This window comes from Peromyscus maniculatus, chromosome 6, assembly GCF_049852395.1.
Source record: "Peromyscus maniculatus bairdii isolate BWxNUB_F1_BW_parent chromosome 6, HU_Pman_BW_mat_3.1, whole genome shotgun sequence".
NCBI classification, from domain to species: Eukaryota; Metazoa; Chordata; class Mammalia; order Rodentia; family Cricetidae; genus Peromyscus; species Peromyscus maniculatus.
The window spans coordinates 66,375,379-66,388,578 of record NC_134857.1 but is presented as its reverse complement, the minus strand read 5'-3'; the positions used below and the strand labels follow the sequence as shown (position 1 = coordinate 66,388,578).

The following is a 13,200-nucleotide window of genomic DNA, read 5'->3' as shown; positions in this document are numbered from 1 at the left end:
TACAGGCTACCAGAAGCATGGGCTTCTGAGTAGCAGCTGTTGATTGTCAAGGAGACAAGAGGTCTGAGGTCCAGGCTGACTGAATGTTTTTATTTTTAACCAACTCTGTCTAGACTGAGATTCTTCTAGGAATTAGTTTCTTTTGTAGTTTATAGTCCTAACCAATATACTTGAAAAAGGTGGTCTGTGCTATGCCAGTAAGGGGCATATTTAAATAAAATTTAAAGCCCCATTTTACAAGGATATTTATTGGTTGGGATAACCATAACCTAAGGAAAGACTGAGCCACAAAGCTGTACACCAAGCTCACTCAACCAAAGTCTCTGTGATATTGGCTTTGCAGAGCCATAGATAAATTACAGTGCTTCTAAATTATAGTGCAGAAAGGTAAAGAACGAATATAAAATACAACCCAAGGAAAGAGGGGAAAGAATTAAAGGGTCACGAGTTCCATGCGTTCCCTGGACTGCTGAGAAACGGTGGCCTTACAGGCCTGTCTTGAGAGACCATAAATACAAGCTAGCTGGCCCAAAGCTGGCTGCCTGCTGCTTAATTTGCAACTTCAGAAAAGCTCCCAAGTAAGTTTGATGGCAGCAATAGGTCAGCTGATAAAACTTTTCAATTATCCAATAGACACAATATAAACGTTCCATTTTCATTCCCATCACACCACAGGGAAATGCTAAGGTCCCATTTCTTAAAACTACAATAAAACAGCACAGTTCATATCATCACATCTCCCTCTGCAGAAGGGTTCTTTCTTTCACAAAACCCATATGCACTTTAATTTTTCACCTTGTTTCAAACTTCACAGATCCTAGAGCAAAAGTAATGTTTCTGTTATAGCTCACAAAACATAATGCCAAGAAGTAATTACACACAAGCTATAGTTTATAGAGGTACAGAAATCAAAACATATGGGCAGGGAAATACTACAGAATTACAGTAGTTAAATGGGGCCCAGGAGAGCACGATATTTTAATAGACATACTTAGAAGGAGAAAAGCAAAAAACAAGGTAAATCTTTTGTTCAGACATTCTATTTAAAACTATAATGAGAAGATGGTGACATGCCAAAGTGAAACCTCAACATCAGCAATGGGTACCAATGCCTAGAACCAAGATCAACAATGGATACCAATGCTGAGAACCATGACCAACAACAAGCACCAATGCTGAGAACCATCAATGACAGGTATCAGTGCTGAGAACCATCAGTGACAGGTATCAATGCTGAGAACCATGACCAACAACAAGCACCAATGCTGAGATCCATCAATGACAGACAGGTACCAATGTTGAGAACTATCAATGACAGGTACCATTGTTGAGAACTATCAATGACAGGTACCAATGTTGAGAACTATCAATGACAGGTACCAATGTTGAGAACTATCAATGACAGGTACCAATGTTGAGAACTATCAATGACAGGTACCAATGTTGAGAACCAGGAGCTTTTGACACTCTTAATGAATGCTGTAACTTTAACATCATCAGCTCTATTTCTGAATTTACTGAACTCTGCACTATAAATATTCTCCGAGTTACACTTAAGTCCCTCCCTAGGCACCATATCACCACGGAGGCATCTGAAATTTCAGAGGCAGAAACATAAATCATGTAAAAATTTAATATTTAAAATGACTATAAGAACAGAAATGAGGGGCAAAAAAAAAAAAAAAAAAAAAAAAAAAAAAAAAAAAAAGTCTATCTAAGGGCTGGAGAGATGGCTCAGCGGTTAAGAGCACTGGCTGCTCTTTTAGAGGTGTTGAATTCAATTCCCAGCAACCACATGGTGGTTCACAACCATATAATAGGATCTGATGCCCTCTTCTGGCATGTAGGAGTATATACAGATAGAGCACTCATACATAAATAAAAATTTAAAGTCTATCTAGGAAAAAACAAGAGTTTTTACAGACAGATCTACATACAAGATGTTTCTTACAGGACATCTACTAACTATAGTGACCTGGAATCAATCTAAACACAACTCAAAAGGAACTAGTTGGATAAATGATATAAAGCTATGCTGAACAATTTTATACAGTAGTTAGAAAATAGTGAATTCTAAAATATGTTCACTTTGTAAAAAAACAAATTGACAGGAATATATGTGTGTGTTCCTTTGTAACTATGCACCACATATATCCATGCATACACAGATCCACTTATATCAAACATATGTATAGAAAGTAGGCTAGGACAGATATTGAACCACAAGATTCTCGAATAGTTATCTAAGAGGTAAAAGTAAATACCATAGATTCCTGTATTATTAAAAAGAGTGACACATGTTGCTGTGTAACCCTGCTTCTTTTCAATTTATTTTATTATCTTACATGTATAAACGTTTGCAAGCATGTATGCTCTTGATCTCCATGCCTTGACTACAAATACCCATGCTGTGTTCAAAGTCAAGGTCAAACTGTCTCTCTTCTATTGCCAAATCTCATGGCACTGGTCTACATACCTAAGCTATGGCCCTGAATAAAGTTGTCCTCACTGCTGAGCCAAGTTTCATATTTGACTGGCAGCCCAGTCCTTGAACTCTCTGTGTCATCCCAACAGAAGTGAAGGGCTATCTCATTACCTCCACCCCTACCCCAACTGAACCCTGAGCTTAAGGGCACGCCAGGAAGTACTCCACACTGAGCTGAACTATAGTATACCCAAACCAGCAGGATTTTGTGTTAGGAAGGTAAACAATCTTTTCTCTTGTTTTTGTTTTTTGATACAGTTTCTCTGTGTAGCCTTAGCTGTCCTGGAACTCACTCTGTAAACCAGGCTGGCCTTGAACTCAGAGATCTGCCTGCCTCTGTCTCCCAAGTACTAGGATTAAAGGTGTGTGCTGCCACCTCTGGCTTAAATACTCTTCTTAATTACTTAAGTTTCATCTTTTGTGAATTTCTTAACCCATTTTACTGAGTTGTCTTTTTTCCCCCCTTTTTCCTGAAATGCAGTTTGTTTGTTTGTTTAAATCTTCGGCACTAATCTTTGTTACTTATGTGTACCACATGATCACACTTTCCTTTTTACATTTTTCTGACATAATCAGATAACCTAAATTTAAAATTTCATTCAGCCCAATAATCTTGTTATGGCTTATACTTGTCAAGCTTAACAAACTCACTGTGAGGATTGGAGAGGTGGCTCAGTGGTTAAGAGCACTGACTGTTTTTCCAGAGGACCTAGTTTCAATTTCTAGAGCCCACAAGGTAACTTACAACATCTATAACTCCAGTTCCAGGAGATCTGACACTACTTCTGGCCAGGTATGTACAGACATATATGCAGATAAAACACCCATATACATAAAATTAAAACAAAACAAAACTCACTGTGCACCCTTTCAGTCACAAAGACAATCTTACATATTTGTTCAAGCAATTCGGGTTTGCTTCTTTATTTTGATAGCTTAGAGACTTATCTCATAGGGTTCGTGTGGACGTTGAACACCTGGATAATCAATGTTTCTAGCACCATTTGTTGACAGCTCATTCTTTTACTGGTCTGGGATGCCACCTCTGTCCCATCCCACAGATACTGAATATAATTACCCGTCTGTGAGCTCTTCCCATTCTGTCCCAGTGAAATAACTGTTGACAAAACACTGTCTCAATCACTTGCGGCCATCTGCCTCGCCTTCTTGACTTTCAAAATTACCTTGGTTACTTTTTCTCTTTATTATACATTCTCGAATCACTTAAAGTTTCCTTTCTTGTGCATGAGTTTTAAACAAAATATCACTGAATTTCCTGAATGGGCCCCAAAAGAGATTATGATAGGTAATTTTAACAAGGCTTTAGTAATATCAAGATTCATGTGATAATTCCTGAAAAGTAGATTTAAAGGTTTTGTTTCACTCTTGCTTTCTTTGCTGCTGTAAATTATTTTCTTGTAGGAGATAAAATATTTGAGATGAAATATGTCGTTATGCAGTCCCCGTAAGTCATTGAGATCTGTAATTTAAGGCTCATGGGGTGGCAAAAGAGTTCCTAATCTATTCGTGGCAATCATTGCCACAGGACTTAACATTCTTTATTATCTTTGCTTCCTACTTCCATCTAATTAGTTTCTCCAACACTAGTTCACGGCACTTTTTTCTAGATGTTATTAATAGCCATGTCTGGGGGAGAAAGTTACGAATTTAAATAAAAATTTAATTTGATGTGTACTAGAGATCTCACTTAGACTTTTATAAAAAGCACTTTATATATTTAAAAAATGCTCTCATTAGTATTTGTGAATGTTTCTGCTGGGAGAAACATGCTCTTCTAGAATTAAGAGAACAATAGAGACGATTAAATTTTGGTCAAAGATCATTCCTGGGTGTGGACTATTCATCGCTATTCAAAGTGACAACGGATTGGCTTTTGTTTCTGGATACCTAAAAGATGAGCAAAGTTTGTAAATAACTTAGAATTATATTTGTTGTGAAGGCTTGGGTCTGTGGAGGGGGAAAAGATAAATCTTAACTTTAAAAAAATACTGTAGATCCAATATTTAAAATGAGATAAAGCCTTCCCTATTGCCTTACTTTGAATTAGGGTAGACTTTTGAAACTAACTCAAGTCTTTAAAAAAAGGTTTATTTTAAATTTTTATGCGTGGGTATGTGCACCTGAGTGCAAGTGCCTGTAGAAGTCAGAAGAGGGCGCCAGATTATCCAGAGCTGGAGTTAGAAGCAGTTGTGAGGGGCCCAACGTGGGTGCTGGGAACCGAGAACCGGGAAAACAGTCCTGAAAGAGCAAGAAGCGCTCTTAAAGGCTAAGCCATCTCTCCAGCCCCCAAATTAAGTCCTCTTGAAACTGTGTTTGGGAGACATAGAGACTAGCTCTAAGACAGGTGTCCCACAATTTAAATGAGAAGACAAGGCTAGGGTTAAACAGTGTGTACTGAAATCGGGTCCGACAGCAGCCACTGCATCAGTCCACTTTCTCTAGGTCTGTGTCCCGCCCTCTCCACCCCGAGGACAAAGGGCTGCTAAAAACCCAGAGGGGCCACAAGCCTTTGCAGCTGGCTGTGATGTCACAAACAACTCGCTGCGCTAAGGAATGCAGGACTAAAACTCTGGGTTTATCGCTCCAGAATAAAAGAACTCCGTCTAAGGAAACGATTCATCCTTCTCCAGCTCCTGCCCGGAGTTGTACATCAACAGAGGATCTTAATTTACTAAAACAACAAAAGTAATTGTGAGGCTGTTAACCCTTTGCAGGGTGCCTTTGTTTCTCTCGATGACACAGTTGGCTGGGTGATGCTCTAAAACAGGTCAAGGCGATTTCACTGAGGTTTCCATTGTAAGCCCCACTCAGTGGTGCCTTAACCATGCTGATCTGCTAATATGCCTCATGTCCAGTCCTCCTGCCCCATCCTCACACAGTTGGGAGAGTAACTCTCGGGAGAGGGTGAAGCCTGGGAGTGACTACTGTACCGTTACACTTTCTCAGATATCATCCTTAAGGAATTTTAGAATTAGGATCCATAGCCATGATAATGGTGATAGAAGCCTATCTGGTACTTAAAAGTATTATATTACCATACCTATAAAAATGCCATGAGCAGACTCTAAATTGACAATCAGGCACAACTCTGTATCTATCTCTCCAAATTTTGTTTCTTACCCTGTCAGAATCTTTCAGTTTTACCCCACCCTCCTTGAATCACACTGACTTAGAAGAACCAGAAAAGGAGAATGTATGTCTTTTTCCCATGGACATAGAATGAAGAATTGATAGCGAGAATATAACAGCACAGGACTTAATGCTTAGAGCAGTGGTTCTCAACCTGTGGGTCACAGGTCAGCTGTCCTGCACATCAGATATTTACACTACGATTCATACCATAGCAAAACTTCAGTTATGAAGTAGCAAAAAGCAAATTTATGGCTGGGGGGGGGTCACCACAACATGAGGAACTCTATTAAAGGGAAGGTTGAGAACCACTGGCTTAGAGGCTAATGAGAAATAAGAAAGCCACCTAATGTGCACACAGAATAAAGGGGAAAAGAGCCTTTCACATTCTCCTACCACTGAAGCGCCTGTCATGGTTACTTTATGGTGTCAACTTGCCAACCTAGAATCACCTGGTGTGGTAGTCTGACTGAAAAATGTGTCCCCCGCAGTCTCAGGCATCTGAACACTTGGTTCCCAGTTGGCGGCACTGTTTGGGGGAAGATTTAGGTGGCCTAGCCTTGCTGGAGGAAGTATGTCACTGGAGGCGGGCTTTGAGATGAAAAGCCCCAGGCCACCTCCCGTTCACTCTCTCCGCTTTGTGGCGTTTGCGGTTCAAGATGTGAGCTCTTGGCTTCTGTGCTGCCTCCAGAGCTGCCACCTTCCGCCATGATGTCGCCACCATTGTGGACCCTCCCCATCTAGAACTTGAAGCAAAATGAACCCTCCTCTATAAGTTGCCTTGGCCATGATGTTTTATCACAACAGCAGAAAATTAACTAATTCACTTGGGAAGACCAGCCTCAGTTGGGGGACTATTCCTGTCAGGCTGTCTTGACTGCTAGTTGATGTAGGACTATTTAGGGGATTGTCTTGATGGTTAATTGATATAGGAGAGACCCAGCCCCTTTGGGAGGCACCATTCCCTGAGCAAGAAGCCCTCAACAGGCGGCATGGGTCCCGTCGTTCCTCTCGGCTTGTAACCGTGGCTGCGATGTGACTGGCGGCTTCCAAGTTCCTACTTAACTTCTCTAAAACGATGGGCTGCAATCTGTAACTATAAACCAAACCAACCCTTCCTTCCCTGAGTTACTTTCTGTCAGGGTATTCGTGTATAAAAGCTACGCCTTTTCACCTGGCAACCTAAAGAGAGACATCTGCGACACCCTGCCCCTCACTCCGAACCTAGGAATTTGCGGGGTTAGTTAGTATGTTTTAACAGGCCGCAGCCCAGGCTGGGGTTGGGCCTGACCTCCAAAGGAAAAGATGAAAGAAGGCTCTGTTCTACACACGGGGGGTTTTGTTGTTTTTTTTTTTAAAGTGTGAAAGAAGAACATAGAAATCCAGCCTGCAAACCTTGACTCTTCCCGGGAAAGGAAGGATTGAGCTGAGAGTCTCCAGGTCTCTGTTTTACTCTCACCCCTCAGTGGGTGGCACACGCTCTAGGCTCCTATTGCCCTTAGGGATCTGGTCTGAGCTGACCTGGGTCCTGCTCCAATGGAGGGAGAGTGACCCTGTGGAACCCATCCCGGTGATGGCAATGCTGCCCTGAAGGGAGTGGATGAAGGTCTGAAGCCCCAGTGATCCTACACTTCCGGGCTTTGCCAGTGATCAATGGCTCTCTCAAAGCTTTCCGCCATCAAAGCCCCAGGGACAGAAATGTCCACTGTGATGGAGAGAATGCTGACATCAGCAAGATAAAGCTGGCCGTGGCTCCTTGAGCAGAGGGCAGCACAGTGGATGAGCAAAACAGTCCACTTTAAAACAGCAATGTACAGAAACAGCTGAGACATAAACACCAGCATCTAAAAGTCCATCTGAAGAAGCGGAGTGTGAACCAAGGGCAATGAGAGACTGAGTCAGGAGAATCTCAAATGGAAGGGCAGCCTGGACTTACGTAGTGAGTTTAAGAGGCGATTTAAACATAAGAAAGCCTGTCTCAAGCAAACAAGAAAGAGGTCGAGTGTACCCTAAAAGGCAGCTGTGTGTGGGTCGCAGTGAATAAATAAAGCCAAGGGCCAAGCTTTTCCAACTCAAGTCACTGTTTTCCTCCACGCAGCCCCCCTCTATCTTTTATTCAGTGGGGTCAGCTACTGCCAGTCTTGATCACTCAGATACATGATTCCACCGTCTTCAATTTCTGTCAGTCCCTTCCTTTGAATCCAGCTCCACCTCAGGAACCAGATTCCCCCAAACAAATAGTTATGTGCTGTTAAGCAAGCAAGAGGGCTGACGCAACTGAAGAATAGCTTAGTCACCCAGGACTCTTGTTCTATTTTCTCCCCAGTGCCAGCTCTGTTAGCTTTCCTTCACAGTGTTTGCTCACGGAACAGCCTCTCTTTGATCAGCTCTGACAGGAAATGCTTCCTCACACTGTGTAGAGATCCATTCCCCTTAAAGTTCTGCCCTCGGAGGCACATTCGTCTCCTGGGACCTTTGCGAACACTCAGGCAGTTCTTTCCACTGCTACTTTCTACTCGGAAATGTTCAAGTCAGGGCTTGGAGACAGCTCACTCGTGAAATGGCTTGCAAGCATGAGGCCCTTGAGTTCGAACCCCGGCGTCCAAAGCCAGGTGTGTTAGCAAGCCCAGGTCTGGGGACATCGAGCCAGGTGAATCTCTGGGGCTCGCTGCTCAGCCAGCCTAGGTGAAGGGGCGAGGTGCAGGTGCCCTGAAAGACTGTCTTGAAAAGAAATGGTGGACAGAACAAAGGTTGACCTCCTTGCAGATGCTCACACATGTACCTGCCTAAAGATCTGCCCGACAACTGTTCAGGTCTATAAAAAGACTGAAGAAGTAATAAAACTCACACACATACGCCTTTCTTCTATGCACAAGTCACTAATAGTTTCCTGTGACACATCTGCTTCTTCATCTGCCCCTGTTTTTCTGCCATGAATTATTTGAGAGTAGACTGTAAACATAAAACATGTCACCCCCGATACTCTGGCATCTGTCTACCGAGAATGACATTTTTATTCTCTACCTAAACAAGCAAGGTTTACAAACAAAATCCCTACCGAAGCCTCCCTAGTTGCCATGCCTCCAATTTCTTTAAAAATCGAGTTGTTTTAAATTTGTTTCTTTTATTTTTTTGTGTTTTGTGTGTATGGGGGGGAGGGTATTCTTTTTTAATCTCAATTTTTAAAAATCAAATGCACACACCACATTTACTTGTGAATGCCTCTTTTAATATGTGTGTATGTATGTATGTATGCATGCATGTATGTATGTATGAGGCGATCTTGGAACTCAAAATCCTCCTTTCTCTACTCCCTGAGAACTGAGATTACAGGTGTTTACCACATCTGGCTCTTTTAGCTTTTTTTTTTTTTTTTTTTTTTTTAATGTAAAACTTTCTCTCAGCCTCTTTGTGTTTTTCAAGACACTACACTCCAGAGCCCACTCTCTGTTAGGTCTGTCATCTAAAGCACTCTGCGTGCGGTTGAATGCTCCATCTGGAGACCGCCAGGCTCTTGGTGGTGATGATAGACACGGCGACCATTTGATGAAGGTGGCGACTTCCCCTTGTGCAACCAAAACCTCTGCTATGGGGTGATCTTTTAAGACTATACAAAGAGCAGCTCCTCAACAACTCTACCGGGGTGTAAACTGTCACCAGTGACCCTCGCCTCATCAACAACTGCACTGAAAACAGCACATCGATGGTTTCCTAATGCTACCGATCCTTCTACACGGTTTTAAAAAATTCCAGCGTATTGTAATCCAGCCAGGCACAGTGTTCCATGCTTTGAATCCCAGCACTTAGGAGGCAGAGGCAGAAGGATCTCTGTGAGTTTAAGACCAGCCAGTAGTAGTGAGACCCTGTTGCAAATATATTCATACATGTAAATATATAAAATATAGAGATGTATATATTTAAAGTCTATTATCTTATTTTTAAAACACTCAAATCATCCCAAATTTATTTGAGTATACTCCAAAACGTACTGTGTGTGTGTGTGTGTGTGTGTGTGTGTGTGTGTGTGTGTGAGAGAGAGAGAGAGAGAGAGAGAGAGAGAGAGAGAGCGCGAGCGAGCGAGCGAGCGAGTGAGCACGCGCAGAAATCAACATCAGGTGTCTTTATAGATGGCTCCCCTTCTTAGTTTCGGAGAAGGGTTTCTCACTGACCCTGGAGCTCACTGAAGGGCTAAGCTGGCTGTCAGCAAGCCTGGGGCCCTCCCGTCTTCACGTTCTCAGGGATTACAGGCCCGTGTGGCCACACCTGGATTTTGTTAGTTGGTTTGTTTTGAAGACAGGTAGGTGCTGGAAATCCAGCTCAGGTCCTGTGTGGGCACAGCAAGCACTCTGCCGAGTGGGCTGTCTCCCCAAAACCCCCACTGCTGAGTGGGCCATCTCCCCAAAGCCCCCACTGCTGAGTGGGCCGTCTCCCCAAAGCCCCCAGTGTGTTTTTCCACAACTCTTTCAGTTGGGCGCTTCCTATCTTTTCGTTTCTAACGGGAGTCAAGACTCACTTTATACTTTTCCCTTCCCAGACTCCAAATCAGCAATGCCTCCAAATTTCAGGACGACCCTTACGTAGGGACAATAACCACGAAGAATGAATCTTCTGGTCTCTTTTATGTGTCAGTCTCCAGTTTTGGAAGCCAGACACCATTTCTGTCCCAAACACCTACCAATTGAATAGGTTACATTGTCTCCATCTTCCCATGATTCGGCTGTGTTCCTCTCTACCTGTCTCAAGTCAGCAGCTGCCTCTGGGACCAGACAGCCCCAGCCTGGCTGTGCACCAGAAACGCCAGAGGCCTTGATTAACTCATACTCTTCAAGGACCCACTCCAGACTTTCGGAGTGAGCTCTCTGGAACAGGGAGTGAGACCCTACTTTGTTTTTTAATATATCCATATTAAATCAATATATCCACTCCATGGTATACTGTGTATTTTAAAGATCGGTGAACCCAGGGCACCAAGGCTCCTTTCCTTCCATATAATCCAATAGCACAAATCTTTGGGGTATGGAAACAATGACAAAGGTTCTCACTCATGGTAAATCTACAAAGAGCTAAATCTTCACATTTTTAAAAACGTGCTGCTTAAAATTCTACCCCCTCCTTTCTTTTTCTATGTCTCTTATGTTTCAGTATAAGGATCTGTGTTATATTAAAATTTATACTGCTCAATTCATCTCAACCTTTGGTGTGCCAAGGGTCTCATGAATCTTGGTTTGTGCTATTCTAACTATTTTTAGAATTTACTCTTCCAACTTTGTGGCATCATGGGCCAATGAGATGGCTTAGCAGGCAAAGGTGCTTGTGGCCAAGCCTGAAAACCTGAGTTACTGGTAACCCACAGTGGAAGGAAAGAACTGACTCCCAAAAGTTTTCTTCTGACCTCACAAGGACCATGCCATGCAATATGCTCTCAGAGTTCTCTTCCATTGCTTTTCTTCTTTTTTAATTTTGTATTTGAAAAAAAAAAAAATCTAACTTACAGGGAACTCAAGAAGGCCCAGCAGGTAAAGAGCTTGCCGCTAAGCCTGACAGCCTGGGTTTGATCCAAAGAACAACTCAGGAGAGCGCAAACACCTCCCAAGTTGCACTCTGATCTCCACACCCATGCCACGCCATGCACACCCACCACATGCACATACAAAGCACACTCACCACATCCACACACATGCACACACACAAATATATAATAATATAGTAATAATTTTTATGCCTGTCAAGACTCAGAACCAGCCATGTATAAAGAGTGAACTATAATGTGTATATTAACCTGAAGAAAGGCCAATATTACACTCTGCTATGCCCTCCTTTCAGATAAACTCTCACTGATTTGACGGACAACGGGGAGTTTCCAGAGGTTTTATATTTTGATTCACTGGGCTCAGTACACATTAGGATTTGACGCCGTGAAAAAGCATTAGGGTATAGTTTACCAGTAAACCTAATAAATGTATTATCACTACTTTACCACTTTCCACAAAATAAAATGTAAAGAAAGAGTAATGAAGTATAGAACAATGAGAAAGTAATAGTAGAAAAGTTATAGTTTTCTAGAAATTGATTAAAAATATCTATATTAGACTTCCAGTCTTACTTAAAAGAGAAAGAGAGGAAGTTCGTTTCTACTCTTCCAAGTCTGAAAGGATTTTTAGAAATCTTCTTTGGTGCTAGTGAAGGTTGGTTTTTTGTTGTTGTTTGTTTGTTTGTTTTTTAATGCTTTGTAATTATAAAAAAATGTCAGGCGTGGTGGGGCACAGCTTTAATCCTAGTGCTAGGGAGGCAGAATCTCTGTGAGTTCAAGGCCAGTCTGGTCTACATATCAAGTTGCAGGAGAGCCAGGGCAACACAGAGAAACCCTGACTCAAAACAAAACAAACAAACAAAAACAAAGCAAAACAAAATTTTCTGGGGCAAAACGGCTCAGCAGGTAAAGGTACTTGCCATAGAATCCTGACAGCCTGAATTCGATCCTGGGCCCCACATAAAGGTGGAAGAAGAGAATTGGCGCCTCAGAGCTGTCCCCTAACCCGTGCACGGTGCAGCATGTACCCCGACCCCATATGCACACATCACTGACATACACACACAACGATTTAACATCTAAAACATATTTTCTGTGTTTCTATGTTGAGTCTGTGTTAATGCTGTAATCAAGAAAAGAGCAACGTGTATTTTGAAATATTGGTTAGAAGGAGGAGAGGGACTTGAGTTACAAAAGGAAGAAAATGAGAATGTTTCATCTGTCCCTGAAAGGAATCCTCAGTGTAAAACACTGCCCACTCACTCAGTGATGTCACAGGGTTTTGTTCAGAGAATGAACAACATTTCTCTTGTGAAGTTTCTCTGACTGCCATAACCGAGTTCAATATAACAGTCAACCTAAAAAGGACAGTTTCATTGCTCCCAAATAGTTTTTTCAAACAAGGAACTTTAAACAGAATCATTAAATACTATAAACTCATACCTTGAAGAACGATGCTCTGGCTTATGTCGCTCGTTGCGATCTGTAAAAAAAGAAGACAGTCACAAGTCAACACAGGCGTTCAAGTCACAGGAAAGAGGCTGCGTGTTCCAGCTGCCACACCAGTGGGTCTCACAAAGGACTGTTTGGGGCAGCTGTATTTTTTCCAGTGTTCTTCAATCGAGTGGAGAGGATCTGTCTGACTCGGGTGTCAAAAGCACGCAACATAAGACAAATAAAACTTTTTGATGGTTTGTTAAAATCTTCTACTTGGAAAATGTTTCAGATTTTTGTTTTAGAAGATCTTTGCTGTGTTAAAGGCTTTGCTGAAACTAAAAAGATTTAGCTAAAGAAAGTAAGGAAACTGAAAAGCCACAGATTACTCAGCTCCAAAAAATCATTCCATGAATCATGGTTGGCAGGAGCTCCGGACAGAATGGGAGGGAGCAAAATGAGCATCTGGCAACATCTGCAGACACACCAAGATCAGTACAGCCTTAACTCTCTCCCATCCAGAACATTCAAGAATGTTTTGTAGATAATTAGCTATAATGTGGTACATATAAACATCCCAGTTGTCACAACAGAGCAGGAA

General features: G+C 42.1%; 1 protein-coding gene across 5 annotated transcripts in view; it reads right to left on the bottom strand.

Annotated features, from left to right (window-relative positions):
- Sh3d19 (SH3 domain containing 19) overlaps positions 1 to 13,200 on the bottom strand; it is a 169,984-nt gene that overhangs the window by 76,993 nt on the left and 79,791 nt on the right. For all 5 annotated transcript variants that reach the window (XM_076574343.1, XM_006985332.4, XM_042279230.2 and 2 more), the window contains exon 2: positions 12,609 to 12,648. In XM_076574343.1, coding sequence (XP_076430458.1) covers positions 12,609 to 12,648 — 40 coding nt within the window. The remainder of the gene's footprint in view (positions 1 to 12,608; positions 12,649 to 13,200) is intronic.